Here is a 19,795-nt window from a genome sequence, read left to right as displayed (position 1 = left end):
AGGGATCTGACCACCTCTCCAGTCCCAAATTACCACTCCGCAAGGACACTTCCGTGCTGCTACCGTACTTCTCTGAGCACCACCTGCTGTTGTCTTGGCTAAATCCCCCGGGGCTCTTGGCCCGAGTGTCAGAACAGCCAGTTCTAACCAAAAAGAAAGGTTTCCGTCCCCAAGGAGCTTCTAAAATACCACGCGCTGGTTTCTGTGGTGAGGCAGTAGGTGGAGGCAAGCTGGAGGGGTTCTAGAAATGCATTGCAGAGTTGGAGGAAAAAACAGTGGAACCACTAGGTGCATGACTCGGAGCTAAAAGAAATACAATTCTTTGCGGGAATTGCAAGAGCTGATCAATGATTTGTTCCTTAATCCTTTAGATTAATCCTGCCATATGAAAGATTTATTAAAGGAGAGGAAGATAAGCCACTGCCTCCAGTGAAACCTCGAAAGCAGGATAACGGTTCCCAGGAGAGTGAAAATAAAACAAAAGTATCCGGCACCAAGCGCATCAAAAATGAAAACCAAAAGAGCAAGAAAGAAAAAGATAATGTCCAGAAACCCCAGGATGCATCGGAGGTTAGTTGCTTTCCTACTTTGAAACTTTTCCATTAAAAATGTACTGCTTTTAATCAGTAAAGCCCCCGTCTTGCTGAAGCACCCCATCCCGCCAATAGAATGATAAAAATGAATCAAATACATCATTTAAACTTTGGGATTCCAAAAATAGTTGGCCTTTCAGTTTGCTCCCAAGCTGAAAGGTAATTCATGCCATTATGAGTGCTGTGATATTGATGGGCTTTAAGCAGTCCCCAGCAAGCTCCATAGTGCAGAGAGCTGATGGCAAATGACCAAGATGTAATGTAGGAAGATTCTGCCCCTGCTCAGCCTATTTCGTCCAAAGTTAAAGATGCATTAGCGTTTCCACCCTAAACCAGTCTTTTAAGGTTTTTCAAAGGATTTTTCAATATTTTTGGGGTTGGAACCCGACCTGCAAGGTCTTGATCGTTTGTACATCTAGGTCAGAGCTATGCATTTTTAATTTGAAGAGTTTTTCAAGCTTGAGGTAATTGACCCGAGGATGCTAAAGTGCCTTCGTGTAGAGACATATTTAGTAACATCATAAACACGTGTTATTTATAGGGGAGATAGAAATGGTTCCTCTCGGACCCATTATTATCTTTCGTGTTAACAGGTAGTTTCGAATCTTTAAAACAAGCACAATGAATCCAGTAGGCCACTGCTGTTCTTTGGAAACCATTACAGTTGGTTGAGTGCGTAGGCATTTACATCAGTTTTAAAATGTGTTTTAACATGAATAATAAAAATTCTTCAGTACATAAAAAATTTCCAGCTATATTTGCACTCAAGTAGAGATCTTGTGTTCCAGGTTTCAACCCCAGAGGGAATTTTTATGCTTCTATTAAAATCCCCTAAAAATCAGGTTTATAATGAACACATAAGAGACTACCTAATTAATCACTAGCTTTTTTTAAAAAAAAAAAACCTCTGTAACTAGAAATTAACTTGCCTAGTAGAGCTTTGTGAAGTGGATCATATCAATACCTTGAGGAGAAATTTGTCTTTTAATTTCAAAACAATTTTCTATACCCTAGTTAAAAAACATTAATACACTGAGATGCATAGACATCTGCAGGCTTGAAATGTAATTTGCCAAAAGCAAGGAAATTGAGAGTTAAGGCTAGCATTCCATTCTTCATTCATCCTGTTGTGCCTGTTTATTTATTATGGGCTTCTCAGAGCCGAGAATTCCATTAGATACCATATGTATTGCATTGCCTAAGTAGAGCATACAAAGCCAGAGATGGAGTGCACACCTCAGCATTGAATGTTCTGGATTTTGCCATTAAGTTGTTAGAGCTTTGATACACCAGAACTGAAAGATTGTTTGAATACGAGGTATTGGAAAAATCCTTAGCCATGCTGCTGACTGAATCAATCAACCAAAGCAGGGAACCTCCAAGTCAGTCAATTAACTGTATTTATTGAGCCCTTACTGTGTGCAGAGCACTGTATTAAGTGCTTGGGAGAGTACAATGGAAGAGAGTTGTTAGACCCATTCCCTGCCCACATCGTGCTTACAGACTATGGTGTAATCCTTTTGGAACTTTGATTTTGTATTATTAGTTGAAATCGTACAATTCCCTATCCAGATTTTGGGGATCTTTTTCAACTTGGCCATAAATAGACCTTTCAAAGTGTGTTGTCTTACTGGCACATAATTTTTGACTTGATGGAGGTGACATTGAGGTGAAGTGGCCATATTACTGTATGATAAACCATGGAGAATAATCCTAACATCTCAGTTATCACTCACTACTGTCATTGAATTGCAGTTTCCTTTAGCCCATTCTAGAAATATAATTGTGCTGCTCCAAGTAGCAGAGGATGAAAGACAATTTGTTATGTTGCTCCTGGGTGCATCTCAAAAATAGCTAAACCTTCAAACGGTTGCTTAACAGAAACCAAGGGCAGAGGATGTGTTAGTAAGCATGATTTGCCTTTTTTCCCCTACTGTATTCATCTGTCAGATATTTTTGTGTAAGCTCAAGAGACCAGTGATAGAGTTTTTGAAAGACTAGTGACGGTATTTGGACTGAAGAAGATACCGAGGTCGTAACTAACAAGAAATTCCAGCACCCAAGAATGGTTTCTAAAATCTCTATGAAGGGAAGCATGGGTGTGATTCCTTAGCTACACCATATCCACCCTCTCAACCCCGGCCCTTAACATTAAGCAGCATTTAGATAATAACGTTCTTGATGCTCAGAGGAAAGGAAGGGGTGGGAGCAAAATAAAAGAACTGCACAATACAACTGTTTTGTGACTGTCTTAGATGAAGGCAGGACAGAGCAGAATGACAGCAGTTTTGAAAGGGGCTGTCAGTCAGCTGGGTCACTGATGGAAAGTTAAAATGACCTTTAGGGGGTCACAGTTCATCCAGCTTGATAATGCAGTGAATAGTAGGATTTGTGCACACAGGTTTTGTTAATGGAGATGCATAAAGAGCTGTAGTCCTGTTGGCTATAGTTTATTTCAAAGAATAATAAAGATATATTTGTAATAGTGCACACTGTCTGAATGTTGACAGCTTCATTTTTGTCTTTAATAAAAACACAGTTTGCCCCTAAACCAACAAAAGAATTTGGAATGACTCTCTTCTAATCTCTCTGTAATCTCTATGCCTATCACCCACCCCCTCTCTTTGCCTCTCATTTCCCACCTTATTTTCTTTCTGTCCTTTTCTACTTTCACCTCTTTTCCAGTCCCCCCACCATGATTTCTTCCTCCCTCTCTCCCTTTCCCTCTTTCTTTCTCTCCCTTTCTTCCTATAACTCTCTGTCTCTCTCCTTCACCCCCTCTATCTCTTTCCTACTCTCCAGAAGACCAGCTGATGGTATTTGTGTATTGTGACACAAAATATGAATTATTAACACTTGTGCAATGACTAACTTTAATTTAGCCAAACGGCAGGAATTAGAACATTTCTGGCTATCAGGAGAGTTTGGAATTTGGAGAGGGCTAAATGGGATTGGTTGGAAATTAAAAAAAAAATTCCAAAAGTATTATAAAACTGCAACATGTAATTTTGAGCCCATTTGGATAATTGATTGATCTGAACAGAGGACAACCTGAAAATTAAACTGTGTGTTGGAATCAAGCAATGATAACGTATACCTTCAATATACACCATTTTCCTCTTTTGATAGGAGTCTTATAAGTAGCCAAAAAATGGGTATTTCTGAAACTGAGATTTCTTTCTCTAAAGCTGTGATTGGGGAGGGTCCAGGGGCTAATAAAGCTTTTCAAAATTCAAAAGATGACTGACTGGATGGTTTTCCAGGGGAGCGGCAATATGAGATTTCAGAATGATACCTGCCATCATGCCCTGCTTTCTCATGACTTTCTTCTGAAATGTTTAACCAGGTTTCAGTGAAACGAGAGAAGGAGCCAGAGGTTTTAGTCCAGAAAGGCTTGATGGAGCCCCTGGTGATAGCAGAAGTGAAGAAACAGACCGAAGACTTCCAAGACTTGACACCCGAGGGAGTAGGCACGGAAGCGGGCCCAGTGAAAGTCAACTTGAAGGATCGCTGCTCTATCAGTGAGCCAGCCAAGGAAGAAGAAGAGTGCTCAGCTTCCTTCCCCAGTGCTCCAGCACATCCCAAAGAGGATGCAACCCGGAATCTAACTGTCAGCAAACAGTCGCACTCCTTGCCGGATGCCCTCGTTGACCCGAAGCCAGAACAGAGAGCATGTGGTTTTACAGACGGCTCTGATAACGAACCACTGGAAGCCCCATTTCATGGTTTCCCCCCAGTCCAAGTACCGGCGCCGAGCCAGAGTGACATGGAAGAGGACAAACTCCCCGTCATGGCGGACTACATCGCCAACTGCACTGTGAAACTGGATCAGCTCGGGAACGAAGACATCCACGACGCCCTGAAGCGGAATCCCAAAGTCCTCGTGGTCCAGTCATTCGATATGTTTAAGGAAAAGGAGCTGCCCGTCCCCATGCACGAGGACCCTGGGTTGAATTACACCCCGCTGCTCTATTCGAGGGGCAATCCAGGGATCATGTCTCCACTGGCCAAGAAGAAGCTGCTGTCACAGGTCAGCGGCGCTAGCCTGTCCAGTAGCTATCCCTACGGCTCTCCTCCACCCTTGATCAGCAAGAAGAAACTGAGCAGCAGAGACGAACTCTCTTCCGGGTCAGTGCAGTCTCATCACAGCTCGAGCTCGGATGCTCTGGCAGTCAATAGGCCATCCGTGATCCAGCACGTCCAGAGTTTCAAAAGCAAGAACCCAGAGGAACGGAAAGCTCTTAACGATGTTTTTAAGCATGATACTCTAAGCGGTTCCGATCCCCGCCGGTGCAGTTTCTCCAAGCATCACCTTCATCCCCTGGCCGAGTCCTATGCGCTGAAGCCAGATATCCAGGAGTGCAAGGACAAGATGGCTGAGAAAAGGGCACTGCATCATTCCCACATGCCCAGTTTCCTGGCCGATTTCTACTCCTCCCCCCACCTACACAGCCTCTACAGACACACGGAACACCACCTTCACAGCGAACAGGCATCCAAGTTTCTCCCTCGGGGCACGTACCGGGAGTCGGAAAACAGTTCACCATTTCCTCCGCACAAACATCCAGAAAAACTCGGTGGGAGCTACCTCCCGTCTTTGCATCAGCCAGATAAAAAAACTGCCCTGGAAGCCTCCTCGGATGATCAGCCGACAGATCTGAGTCTTCCAAAGAGCAACGCACACAAACAGACTGTGAAGACGGCCGGCCTGTCTCACACGGGCAGCGGCGGCCCACCGGAGAGTAAGAGCCTCTCTCCGTTCCAGGCCTTGAGCAGTCAGGCTGTGAGTCGAGACTGCCACCCGAAAGCCTGCCGGGTCTCGCCCATAACCATGTCAGCCCCTAAAAAGCACCAGGACCCATTCTCCCGGTCCGGAAAGCCGCACCACACGAGACTCGACAACTTGAGGAAGACGGAGACGGCGGTCCATCCGATCCTGAGCTGCAAGTCGAGCCCTCAGACCGTCGGAACGGCCCGGCCCCTGAAGCGCGGCCTGGAGGATTTGGATGTTATGATTGCGGAGAAGAAGATCCGGGTGGTGTCTCCGCTGCATTCCTCAAAGGAGGGCTCAGCCAAAGACAAGGCCTCCGATCAGGAGGGTGAGGGCAGCAAAGGCGGGCATGGCCCCCACTCCGGGGGCATGTCGGAGGGCCAGAAGTTCCCCCTGTCCTCGCCCATTTTCCCAGGTTTGTACCCGGGGTCCCTGTGTTCCAGCCTGAGCTCCCGCCTCCCCGCCGGCTATTCCCACCCACTGCAGTACTTGAAAAACCAGACTGTGCTTTCTCCCCTAATGCAGCCTCTGGCTTTCCACTCGCTTGTGATGCAGAGAGGAATCTTTACATCCCCGGCCAATTCTCAACAGCTCTACAGACAGTTAGCCGCAGCAGCCACACCTGTAGGAAATTCGTATGGCGACCTTTTGCACAACAGCATCTACCCTTTAGCTGCTCTAAATCCTCAGGCTGCCTTTCCTCCCTCCCAGCTGTCCTCTGTCCACCCCAGTACAAAACTGTAAATTCTGCACTCAAAAGCCTCCCAGTGAAAGGTGTCGCTTAACGTGGCTTTGTCCCCTTACCCTGTAATAATGTCTTGCAGAATTAGAAATCAGTATTTCTTTCGTGAAAACCGACATGTGGTATCAGCCCGCCTAGGCTAACGCTTCTGTTCGACTGAGATAGGACTGCTTTGCTCTTCTGGTCCTTAACCCATAATTCCTTCCCTCATTTCCCCTTTCCCTCGCTTCCTCCACCTCCGTCATTTCACTTTGCACGATCGTTTTGGGAAGGGATTTGCATCCACATTCTGAAAAGAATGAAAAGAAACCGGATTTGATTTTTATTGGGTTGGGAAATGGAGGTGTTGAGGTGGAAGATGAAAGGAGGGGGTGAGGGAGGGCTGCGGAGAACAAACAATCAAAAGATGTGCTTTGGGGGTCACATTTTTGACTTTTAAAGGTTTGATCAATGCAATGTATAGTAAAACTGCAATAGATCTTTCACCCTGACACTAGTAAAACAGAAAAGTAAACACTGTTAAATTGAGTGTACGTACCCGCTTCTTAAAAACTACCTGTATCACTGTTTGTTCACATAATTTATATACAGGTAGTCCCATTTTCCAGTTTATTCTGTGCCCTGTTTAATTAAACAATATCACTTTGTCTGCAGGTGTTTCTCTTTGTCGGGTATTTTTTTTAAGAGTCAGATGGACTGTCCTTCCTGTTTCTGTGTGTGTGTAATTTTTCCACATCTTATCATTGTGAGCAGCTTTGGGGGGTAAAGTTATTGTTTACAAATTGAAGCAACTGATTCAGGTGGAATCTATGGATGGTGCAAACCAAGTTCCTTTTTAAAAATATGCAGTTGGAAGATCTTGCTCCTCCTAAATGGCATAGTTGAAAGAGCTTACCCATTGCTTACCCAGCCAAAACACTTTGCTTTGAAGTATTGGGTTATGGGAAATTGTTGAGCATTGTACTTACCTTATCTAGGCTGTGAAACTGTCCTACATACCAGAGGAATCATAAAAACAAAAACCTCATTGGCAACAAGCTGCTGAGTAACAACAGAGTCCAGAGAACATATTTGTGGGTTGTAAAAATATCATAGGAATTTCAGAAATTAGAAGAGTCCAAGCAATTGGTATGGAAGATGGGTCAGGCCCCATGTAAGCGACCAGGGATGAGGGGAGGAAGAGAGGAAAGGCGTTCAGCTACTCAGGGAGGGAAAGGGTTGGCCAATCGGCCAACCCAGTCAATACCTCCCCCAACCTGAGGTGATGTGAATTGTGAGTTCCATTGCAGCCTGACCCAGTTAGTCTTGCATAATTAGAGTGCTGAGCATCAATCCACCTCATTGTGGCTAGCTGGCCTGTTGGGTTACCCCTTTAGAGTAAAAAAAATAAATAAAAAGGAAACACATATAATCTTCTAGGACTAGGTAATAGATTGATTTTTGCAATCAGTTTTGCTTTATGTTTCCTCTTGTCATTGGAAATAAATGGTAAAGCTGTTCAAGCAGTCAAAAGATGTGGAGAATTTATATTGTCATCTTTGCTACTGTATTGCATTTGCTACAGAGATGTAATAACATGGCATTTGGTTTCTGAATGTATTAAAACCAATCGATAAATACGGTGGATTTTCTTTCAGTGTTCACAGAGGACACCACCGTGACATAGGCGGATATTTACTCTGATGAATTCACCCACCTGCTGTGATATGTAGACATTAGTACCCTAGTTAACTGAGTCTTTTACCTCAGATGTTTTACAGGGTGGAAATTGATGACAATTTTCAACTTCCAAATAAGTAACTCAACTGCAGAATAATCGAAACTGGTAATAATAAAAATTCAAGCTCTTAAATGAAGCCATGCATGCCATACATCTGTATTGAAATTTCTCCATGATATAAAGCCAAATATATAATGTAATATATTTAATATCCAAAGGTGGAAAGAAAAGAATGTAGTCATCCAGTGTTAAAAATTCCATATGCTTCAATTCATTAATTATCCTCCTGAGGGGAAAAATATTATATATATATATTTAATAGAATAAATAGATGAATAGAATTTAGGATATAAATGTGTGAGTGCAAATTATCCTGCTTTTGCACAAGACATAGAGAAAACAAAATCAGAATCTCATCTGGCAGGGTGCCAGTGAGGACACATATGAGAAAGTTGCACTAGATGTGAATCCTGAAAGCAAGAGAGATAATGACAGAAATGTAGAAAAAGAACTCCGTAGCAAACAGACCAAATTGTATGTGGTGGGGTGAGTTAATTCAAGAAAATGGGTGCTTTCCGTTCTTCAACCAACCTGAACGTTTGAGATTTGGGGCATTTATTTTCACTGAAGATCTCGTTTCAGTTTGGTTACATCATGCTGGAATTTGATCACACCATTTTAAAACAATGTTAACTCAAATGTTTTCTTATTTGTTCCATGAGGCGACTCAGTTTCTGTCAGAGGAAACTCATATGCTGGGCAAAGCATTAGGCCAAATGGAGAGAAATGGTGGTATAAATTCCCCACAGAAGCTGTGCATTATTTGTTTAAAAACTCTCAACAGAAATCTTGGAAATCTTTCAAAAAGGCTATTGAATTCTTCATTGGCCAGAGCTACTTTTAAAAAAAAAGTCTTAAATGGGGCTTTGTTTGCATTGTTTGAGTTCAAGGGGCCTTATTATTGAATGGAATTGCACAAGCCTTTCTTTGTGCAATCAAACCATTGTTATTGGTAGTTTTGTAGAGGAAACTGTGGAATCTAATTGGCAATGGAGTCATAAATCTATTTACTGAGAACCGCTTCCAAGAAATGTTGCAATTCAAAATGTACTAAGTTCATGATTCATTAGAGATTCTGGAAGGTTGCGAGATATATTTTAAAAAAAGCAAAAAGCAAAAAAAAACCCAAAAAAAACCCACAACCTTCCCCTCAACTTCTGGTTTCAAACTGTTTGACTTTAGGAAACAACTTAAAAATAGAACCAAGCTGAGTTTGAGAATGCAATGTCCTTCTAGTAAATGATTATTAAAAGTTGTAATATTTACAGCAGAACGCTCTGATTTATTTCTGCACTGGAGATGACACATCCACTTGTTATTCAGGGCATACAAAGTAGTTCAGTAAAACCCAGTTTTGAATTTTGCAACTTATTGAATTGGTGCATGAATTCTTCGGTACTGTATCTTATTATGTTGGTGTGTCTAATGGAAGTTTCTAGGTGGTCTCAAAAATATTTTATGTAGTGTGCCTTCAAAGAGAACAGCTAATTTCTCTGCAGTCATTGTTCCACGTGGTCAGTCAGGTCACATCTGGTCTAATTTTACAATTGTCCTGATTTAGTGAGAAATGGCAATGATTTAAAGCCAGTGGGGCCCACATCATTGAACTGATAATCATGAGCACTTAACTCCTGTGTTTGCTGTAAATGTATTTGATATTCGCTCATTCCCCATAGTTGAAATATGTCCTAAGAATTGCAGCATAATCTCCTGGCTGTTTATACTTTTTTAAACTTTCCTTTGTTGTAAATATTGTATACTTTTGGTGATTCAAGTTATGTAACCTATATGCTCTGTAAGGTGATTATTTGTATATAGCAAAATGGCCCAGTAATATTATATAGTTTCCCGTCAAAAAGGTTATTGAGTAACCTTTGCATTAGTTTAAACACTACCAGGAATAAAGCTGAGCCAACTATAAACACTCAATTTTGTATGTTTTCCAAATTGTACTTATTAATGCTTTTGATACTGTATTACGTGCCAATAGTTTCCCAATCACATAGCAGGCAAGAGATATTTTGTACTTTTTGATCCACTGTAATATTTAATAAAAAATGTTACTATCTGTTCCATTGGGTGATTGAGTAATAATGTTGTTTTTTCCTTTTTATGCTATTTGTTAAACACTTACTATGCGTCAAGCACTGTTCTAAGCTCAGGGTTAGATACAGTTTTATCAGGTGGGACACAGGCCCTGTCCTACATGGGGCTCAGAGTCTAAGTAAGAGGGTGTAGGATTTAATCCTCATTTTACAGTTGAGGAAACTGAGGCACAGAGAAATTGTGACTTGCCCAAGGACACACAGCAAGCAATTAATAGAGCCAAGATTAGAACCCAGGTCCTCTGACTTCCAGACCCATGCTTTTTCCACAGGGCCATGCTGCTTTTCTTTCTGTACCTGATCTTCCCTCAGAGGAGGGGACAGAGTTCAGGACGTTGCCAGCATCTGGAGTCAAGCCCATTTGATAAATGCCCAAACTGAAAGTTCAGTCTTTATCCAGGAAGGGGCAGAAAAGTGTTAAACATCCTGAATATCACTCCAAATCAGTTGTTAATAATAATAGTAATAATGATAATTGTGGTATCAAGTACTTTCTATGTGTCAGGCACTGTACTAAGCTACTAAGCTACTAAGCTAAGCTACAGAGAAGATACACGCTAATCAGATTGGACACAATTCCTGTCCCACATGGGGCTCACAGTCTTAATCCCCATTTTACAGATAAGGTAACTGAGGCCCAGAGAATTTAAGTGACTTGCCCAAGGTCACACAGCAGACAAGGGGCAGAACCAGGTTTAGAACCCAGGTCCCTCTGACTCCCAGCCCCATGCTCTATCCGTTAGGCCATGCTGCTAGTTAAAGCTTATTTTGAGCAGTAAATAGTGATCGTCTCCCCAAACCAATGTAATCCAGGGTCACACCTCACCTTTTTCCTGGAGAACACCAGTCTATAAACCCCATTTCCCCTCTCCCTGGGAGGGATGGTCTAGGAAACATGGTCCCTGCTCTAAGGCTGGAGTCTTAGCAGTGGTGCAGATTCAGTCATTTATTGAGCTCTTGCTCTGTGCAGAGAACTCTCCCAAGGACTTAGTACAATGTTCTGGACTGTAAGTAGACCAGACTGTAAACTCAGTGTGGTTAGGGAACGTGTCTGTAAATGCTGTCACATTGTACCTCCCAAGTGCTTGTTACAGTGCTCTCCATCCAGTAAGTGCTCAATAAATATTGACTGCTCTGCACACACAGTAAACGCTTGATGAATATCATTTTATGATGATGATAATACAGTGAAGTAAACACGATCTTTGCCCTCAAGAAACTGACAATCTAACAGCAGGAGGTGAGTCTAGTTAAGCCTCTCTGTCAAGCCCCCTAGACTGTAAGCTTGTTAATAATAGTAGTGCATTTATTAAGCGCTTACTATATGCAAAGCACTGTTCTAAGTGCTGGGGAGGTTACAAGGTGATTAGGTTGTCCCACAGGGGGCTCACAGTCCTAATCCCCATTTTACAGATGAGGTAACTGAGGCACAGAGACGTTAAGTGACTTGCCCAAAGTCACACAGCTGACAATTGGTGGAGTCAGGATTTGAACCCAAAGCCCGTGCTCTTTCCACTGAGCCATGCTGCTTCTCTATAGCTTGTTGTGGGTAGGGAGCGTGTCTACCAACTCCATTGTATTGTACTCTCCCAAGCCCTTAGCACAGTGCTCTGCATAGAGTAAGCGCTCAATAAATACTGATGATGTTGATGATGATGAAGCCACCCTACCCAGTGCTGAATCAGTCACTAGGATAGTGGGGAAATGCTGGAGGAGCCACGTTGCTGGAGGAGCCACGTTCCTTGTGCATGAATTGGAGCCACGTCCCACTAGTCTCAATAGTCATGAGGGATTTGGAGGGGAATGAGTCCAGAATGGAGTTGACATCTCCTTTCAAGCCCGACCAATCCCATCCGGTTTGCGAACGTGAAAGCATGTTCTGGTTGGCAGCGATGAATCAGTCAAGCCCTGGATTTGGGATTGGAGTCTAACACAGCTCCCATGGTTGTGGAACATGCCTGGAGCATATGTGTGCCACTGGGAGGCTTCAGTCCCTCCTGTGGTCAGTGGTCACTCATGCCTGCTGGCGCAGGTGTGCCCCCCGCTCCAGCCAGCATGCTGGTCACCCGGTGCAAATCATTCCAGAGGTTTTGACATGTCAAATTCCTCTTAATTGGAGGAGAGGGGGAATCACGGAACTCTAGAATTTGATTTGATTTGGTGGTGCACTCTAGCAAGCCCAGGGGAACCTCTCCTCAGCAGTGACACTGAAACAAGGAGTTAGTTTGACTTGTGGATTTTCCATTGCTCCTTCCCATTGCTTATAATTCCAAGTAGCAATTTTCCCATGATGTTGATTTTGGGGGCCAAGTGAACACTGAACTGGGTGACCCTCCAGTTCGTACATCATCTTCAGTAGCAGAGAACTGGGAAATTAGAAATTTTACTTCTGATCGTCTGTTATACTTTGGGCAAGTTTGACCTGTTGGGAATATCTTGCAAATATCTTGCTAATCCTTTAAAAATGCTACATTTCAGCATGCAGCAAAGGCTCCTTTAGATTATTTCAGGCTCCCACTTGTGCTTCCCCATAACACTAATGATTCCAAGAGTTTCTCCTCAGGAGCAACTCTAGTCCTCCTCCAAAATGAGTGCTAACCTTTGACATAATCAATCACTCAGTCAAGGATCTTTATTGAGCACTTACTGGGTGCAGAGAACAGATTTAAGCACTGAGTACAGTAAATTAGTAGATATGCCTGCCCTACAGGAGCTTACAATATAAACTAAAATAATTTGCAGTAGTCTGTAAGCTCATTGAGGACAGTGTGCATGTTGATCATTGCCAAATTGTACTTCCCAAGCGTTTAGTACAGTGCTCTGCACACAGTAAGCGCTCAATAAATACAATTGAATGAATGAACTCTTGCATTGTACTCTCTCATATGCTTAGTACAGTGCTCAATAAATACCATTGATTGAGTAGTATTTTGGTGAGTACTTAATAAAGTTTACACCAATGTGTTACAGGTGGTTGTGTGTGCATAAGTAAATAGTTAACGTAGAAGTGCTGAGGTAGTAGCTGGGGAAAAGCTAGGAGAGAGGAGAAAGTAATTGAGAAAAACATGGAGAAAGGATTTCAGAAGGATTTTGAAGATAGGAATAGCTGACAGATTTGAAGTGGGAGGGAGTTACAGGCAGAAAGAGAGGTATGAATGAAGGGTTGGAGTAGGGAAAGAGAAGAGTGAAGTGAAATAAGTAGGTTAGTTTGAGAGGAACACAAAATGTGAGCTGGGGTATAGTGGGAGAAAATAGGTAAAGTGGGGTGACAGAGCTGATAGAGTGTCTTAAAGCTGTCTGATAATTCTGTTGTACTTCCCAAGTGCTTAGTACAGTGCTCTGTGCATAGTAAGTGTACAATAAATATGATTAATTGATAGGAGTTTGTGGTGTGGTGCAGAGATGAGAGGTCAACCACTGAAGGTGTCTGAGGAGAAGGAAAACGTGGGCAAATCACATTATAGGAAAATGATTCAGGCAGCAGAGGACTAAGAGGGCCTTGGTTGAGGGTAGGGAGACTTGTGTGAGTCTTCCCTAGTCTTCTCTGTAAGGTTCCTTAGGGTGAACCCACCCCTCTCAAAATTCCTGTAGGCCAGTGACCGACATTACACATTACACATCTCCGATCCACCCAGCAGAGTCGATCAGATCTTCCAAGGAAAAGAAATGGCCAGCCCTACAGTTTCACTGAGTTTCTAACAGGAAAAGTGATAAGGTGTTGGTTTGTCCTAGGTGACACTAGCAGTATGAGTTCAAGTTAAAGGTGGAAGTGAAGAAAGTAAAACGTGAGTGTCAACCATGAGGGAGCACAATGAAAAGAACAGGTGCATCCCATAATACAGTGGAGTTATGTTCCTGGATAATGTGACTGTATTGTGAATGGCTGTTTTGTAGTTCACTTTTTCCCCATAGAATTACATGTTATTAATTGGGATCCATTCCACAAACACTGTAAAAATCACATGGAATTGCTTTATGTGCTATATTCTGTTACTTAAACATCACTAAATGGTTGTTTAATCTTTATTAAAATAATTCAAAGCGTAGCATCACAACATTAAATGAGGAGTTGTATAATTACGAGACTTCAAGGGAGGCTGCAGTAGAAGCTTGTTCTGGCTGTGAGCAGTTTTTCAACTTTAATGAAGAATCTTTCCAATTTAGGTTTCATAGCAACCTTCATTTTCATGGCATTTGTTAAGCACTTACTGTGTGTCAAGCACTGTTCTAAGCACTGGGGTAGATACACTTTTATGAGGTTAGACACAGTCCCTGTCCCACATGGGGCTCACAGTCCAAATTGGGGGGAGGAGGATTCAATCCCCACTTTACAGGTGAGGTAACTGAGGCACAGAGAATTTAAGAGACTTGCCCCAGGTCACATAGAAGGGATATGGAAGAGCTGGGATTAGAACCCAGGTCTCCTGACTCCCAAGCCCGTGATCTTTCCACTAGGCCATGCTGTTTTTCATAAAGTACCTTGTAGTAGGGTAGTACCTGCATATCTCTGTGCACTTTGAACTCCTTTCCCAAGGTGGTCTTCAATCATTTTTCTATAATTCACCTGCTTTCTTTGAAATTAATGCAGACTTCCTAATCCTCAAATCTTTAGCCAGTGATGGAGACACCATAACTACTTCTTCGTTTTGGCATATTACAGTGGTGCATTGGACTGTCAAAATTCCGTGAGGTCTTCATTTCCTCCAAATGAGATGCAGTTAGCTCACAGGCATTTTCATCATCCATTTCTAGACAAAGCAGTTCTCCCAGTTCAACAGCTTATTTGATTATCTGCTCAGGGTTTTTTCCTACATCTTGAAAATCTGATGCAAACTCTTGACATAGCTTCCTCTATGATCCATTCACCGTGGCTTGATCCTAATCTCAGCTAAGGTGGTGAGAAGGTAAGGAGGGAGTTACCTGTAGTGCTCTGCCAAAATATCAGCAGGTTGGGTAAGGTACCAAACAATTTAGGTTGTATCGGTGGAGTGACTGTACCCTGATTGGGAAAAGATACCAAATAATACCAGCTGTATCCCTGGGTTGTAGGTATTGTGAGGTGCCGGTTACCTGACATATGCCTATAGCTGAGATGACTTCCTAAACTCTGAGTAAGATTACCGGTGTTTTGGAGATTATCATGATCAAGAAGAAAAGGCGTTTCCACGCGTCTGTCTCAGGAGACATCCTTGAAACAGGCAGAAACCGAAGGGTTGGGTTTCGTTTCCACGCTCGTCTTTTCACCTAGGTCATAGAATGCTTTGAAGTGAACTCAAGGTAAATCCACCCTCTCCTGGGTCCTGAGAGGTTCAGCTCCAAGTCCCTATAATATGTTCCATCTGCAAGCATTTTCACTGCTTGCTCCAGGGAGGGCAAACTTTTCAATCTAAGGCCACATCTGGGTCCAGAGGCAGTGGATGAGTGAGGGGAAGAACAGGGCTATCAACCCATCCCTGGGGCAACTATGTTAAAACTTTGATGGGCTTTTCCTACCACTGGCCTGGTGTTTGTATACAGAAAAGCCTCCTCATCCTCTCCTTCAGAATGCACCTTCACTGACTGAATTTTTCAGTAAAAAGTTCCATCATCTCCGTGGTTGCATACATGGCTGCCCCAGAGCTTAATCTGTAACTAATGCTCCCGATGCTTGGATCCTTGCCACTAAAGCAAATATTAATGTACTCACACCTGACGGGACTGAATCCTAGCACAAATGCTTGGAATTGCAGAAATTTGAAAAAACATTAAATTTTTTAAAAAAGTGTTAACAATTGAATTTAAAACAATGATCAAAAAATCGGGGTGTGTAAAATGTGACTGAATGGAAGAGGAAATGCACTATTGGGGTCGTTGTGAAAAACTGGCTCAGTCCATACCAGCAGATAGTATCCACCCACCATTGTGCACTTCAAGAGCTGATGCAGCTGCAGAATCTGGACCAGGTGGAGCCCTACCCTTAGGCCTTTGAGAAATGAATATGACCCCTTTTGGAATGTTTGTGCTAATCGAATGACATAAATTGAAGAGAAATTGGTAGACAGGAATGTTAGAATTTTGGGGGTTTTCCACATCCTTAAAAGGTCCAGAACATTCACCACTGTCAGTGCTGTGCACCTCTGGTTTTTGAGAAGGATGGGTGGGAGCAGGACACCAAAGCATCTGCTATTTGGACAGCTGAAATGAGGAAATCAAAAGCAAGGAGGGCAGAGGAAGTCTTTTAAGGAACCTGTAAAAACAGAGCCTTTGTTCAATGCTGTAGCCCAGCTGAAAACTGGGAGTCAGTTCCTGAGGACAGACTTGCAGGATGCACTGTCATCAAGAAAGGGATAGCTCTCCTTGAGCCAAAGCTTCACATATGGAAGCAGCGTGGCTCATGGGAAGCAGCGTTGCTCAGTGGAAATAGCACAGGCTTGGGAGTCAGAGGTCATGGGTTCTAATCCTGGCTCCGCCTCATGTCTGCTGTGTGACCTTGGGCAAGTCACTTAACTTCTCTGAGCCTCAGTTACCTCACCTGTAAAATGGGGATTAAGACTGTGAGCCCCACGTGGGATACCCTAATCACCTTGTATTCCCCCCAGCACTTAGAACAGTGCTTTGCACACAGTAAGCACTTAATAAATACCATCATTATTATTATATATAAAGAGAGTCAAGGGAACAAAAGAGAACACCACACCAATGAGGAACAATGTTTGGTGTGCCCACTGGCTGCCAAATTGGCCTTTTCAGTTGCACGTACACTTATGGTTGAGCTTTATCAGTGAAGTCTTCAAATATGAAAGATAATTATGTATGTCTTTTCACATATATATGTATAAATGCTTATACACATATACATTCATGCATACACATGTATCTCATTGGATTCTGCTAAATGCCTAATACAGTGCTCTGCATACAGTAAGTGCTCAATAAATATATTGATAATCAGAAACAAATATGCTCAATAAATATAACACACACAAACACATGCACACACACACTCCCCCCACTCATGGACATTTACAGAGAACTGGCTGCTTTGTCTTTTGGTAGACTATCCAAGCTCAATTATCCCCCTTCTAGACTGTGAGCCCACTGTTGGGTAGGGACTGTCTCTATATGTTGCCAACTTGTACTTCCCAAGCACTTAATACAGTGCTCTGCACACAGTAAGTGCTCAATAAATACGATTGATTGATTGATTGAATAATTATGAATCCCTTTTTTGCTAGGCTGGAATTGAGGCAAACTGAGGGAAAGCCACCACTCAATTTTTTTTTTGATATGGATGTAAAGTTCATCTCTGTCTAGTCACTAGTGTACACACACAAACACACATGGCCCCCCAAAGCTAACTCGACTCCTTGGTCCTTGGGATCATATTTCCATAATAGGTCTTAAACACTGGCCCCATTTCTCTCTAAGCTTTGCAATTAGTTTTCAAAACTTATTATCTCCCAATTTGCCTGCATCCACCAAACCCTTACCCATATTCCCCCTGGTCTTATCATCCTTCCCCATCTCCCTTTCACATTCCCCATTTATAAAGAACCCATGTCTTCAGACTTCCAAGCCAGTCCTCTTGCTACTAGGCCATGCTGCTGCTACTGATGCCTATTTACTTGTTTAGATGTCTGTCTCCCCTCCTTCTAGACTGTGAGCTCGTTGTGGGCAGAGATTATCTCTTTGTTGCTGAATTGTACTTTCCAAGCGCTTAGAACAGTGCTCTGCACACAGTAAGCACTCAATAAATATGAATGAATGAATGAATAAGGCTGAGCAATCTAAGAATTACCCAATGCTCAACTCACATCAGCCTGGATTTAGCCAACCAGCTATCTCAGGTAAATGAGGTTTCTTTGGATTTAAATATCCAGATAAATAATTGTGGCCAAAGTGTGATTTTAGGTCTGAATTATTAAGGAAATTTTGTATTGTAGATCTCATCTAATTGTTCTCTCACCCATAGGCATTTCTCTGGGAATCTCGCAGAGAGCACTTACAAAGGAGGAACAGAGTATGTACATTTGATTTTAATAGGGCACAATGTACTTTCAGACAGTCTCCTTTTTTCCACTTCTTTTCAAGGATGTGTAACTGCTGTTATATTTTCCAAAGTGTTTTAAGTTTGTATTCAGTTTTACATTCAGTTGGTGCTTTAATAATGATGGCATTTGTTAAGCGCTTACTATGTGCAAAGCACTGTTCTAAGCTCTGGGAAGGATACAAGATGATCAGGTTGTCCCACGTGGGACTCACAGTCTTAATCCCCATTTTACAGATGAGGTAACTGAGGCATAGAGAAGTTAAGTGACTTGCCCAAAGTCACACAGCTGACAAGTGGCAGAGCCAGAATTTGAACCCATGACCTCTGACTCCCAAGTCCGTGCTCTTCCACTGAGCCATGCTGCTTCTCTACATTCAGTCCTTTACATTCAGGTGGTGCTCAGTAGATGGAGTGATTGATTAATTCCAATGGAGATTGCAAGTAGCCACTGGATTGGTTTTTTAAGATATTTGCCTGCCTATATTCAGATGTATGGATCAGCAGGGAATTGATTGATTAATTGATTCTGCTCAGCTTGAGAAATGGGGCTTGAAGAGAGTCCATGGTAGACCAATCAGCTGTCCCATTTTTTGCTCGTCTGTTTCCTACCTGGTATAGATTCAGCAGTGGGTGTCTTTATGTCTGGTGTTTATATTTTCAGCTAGATTGTAACTCCTTGAGGATAAGGATTGTGTCTACCAGCTCCATTGTACTGAACCCTCCCCAGCACTTAGTACAGCAATGCCGCATGACTTAGTGGATACAGCACAGGCCTGGGAGCCAGAAGGACATGGGTTTCTAATCCCGACTCCCCCACATGTCTGCCGTGTGACCCTGGGCAAGTCGCTTCACTTCTCTGTGCCTCAATTACTTCCTCAATAAACAATGGGAATATGAGTGTATGCGGTAGGGACTGTGTCCAACCTGATTAACATGTATCTACCCCAGCACTTAGACCAGTGCTTGGCACATAGTAAATGCTTAACAGATACCTTAATTATTGTTATTATTATTTCAGTGTTGTGTGCAGAAAAGGAAGCTAATGAACAGTATTGGTTGATTGAACGACTAACTGACCTCTACAACAGCACCAGCAGCCGAGTTCCACAACTCAGAAATGACACCAATGGTCAAAGAGATTTGGAGGCAATGCCAAGACACTGGACCAAGGGGAGGGTGTAATAATAATAATAATGGCATTTGTTAAGTGCTTTCTATGTGCAAAGCACTGTTCTAAGTGCTGGGGAGGTTACAAGGTGATCAGGTTGTCCCACGTGGGGTTCACAGTCTTAATCCCCATTTTACAGATGTGGTAACTGAGGCACAGAGAAGGTAAGTGACTTGCCCAAAGTCACACAGCTGACAATTGGCAGAGCTGGGATTTGAATCCATGACCTCTGACTCCCAAGCCCGTGCTCTTTCCACTGAGCCACGCTGCTTCACAAGGGGTGTAGGGGTGCATCCATCCAGAGGAGCGCTCCAGGTTCTGCAGACTTCTGCAAGAGTTGCCATGTGATGTCATTATTAAATGTGGTATTTGTTAAGCACTCACCATGTGCCAAGCACTGAGATAGATCCAAGATAATCAGGTCCCACATGGAGTTCACAGTCTAAGTTGGAGGGAGAATGGGTATTGAATCCCCATTTTGCAGTTAAGGAAACTAAGGTATAGAAAAGCTAAGTGGCATGCCCAAGTTCACACAGCAGATAACTGGCAGAGTCGGGATTAGAACTCAGGTCCTCTGAATCCGGGGCCCTGGGCACTATTCACTAGG

The 19,795-nt window shown here is 42.8% G+C and overlaps 1 protein-coding gene across 4 annotated transcripts in view; it reads left to right on the top strand.

The window, feature by feature from the left end:
• ARID5B (AT-rich interaction domain 5B) overlaps window positions 1-9,920 on the top strand; it is a 171,582-nt gene extending 161,662 nt beyond the window's left edge. For all 4 annotated transcript variants that reach the window (XM_038743511.1, XM_038743510.1, XM_038743512.1 and 1 more), the window contains 2 exons: window positions 372-570; window positions 3,940-9,920. In XM_038743511.1, coding sequence (XP_038599439.1) covers window positions 372-570; window positions 3,940-6,108 — 2,368 coding nt within the window. In that variant the 3' untranslated portion in view covers window positions 6,109-9,920. The remainder of the gene's footprint in view (window positions 1-371; window positions 571-3,939) is intronic.
• The last annotated feature ends 9,875 nt before the right edge of the window (window positions 9,921-19,795 follow it).

The sequence above is a fragment of the Tachyglossus aculeatus genome, chromosome 3, assembly GCF_015852505.1.
Source record: "Tachyglossus aculeatus isolate mTacAcu1 chromosome 3, mTacAcu1.pri, whole genome shotgun sequence".
Taxonomy (NCBI): domain Eukaryota; kingdom Metazoa; phylum Chordata; class Mammalia; order Monotremata; family Tachyglossidae; genus Tachyglossus; species Tachyglossus aculeatus.
Note: the sequence above shows the minus strand (reverse complement) of the source record. Positions and strands in the feature narration are given on the sequence as shown.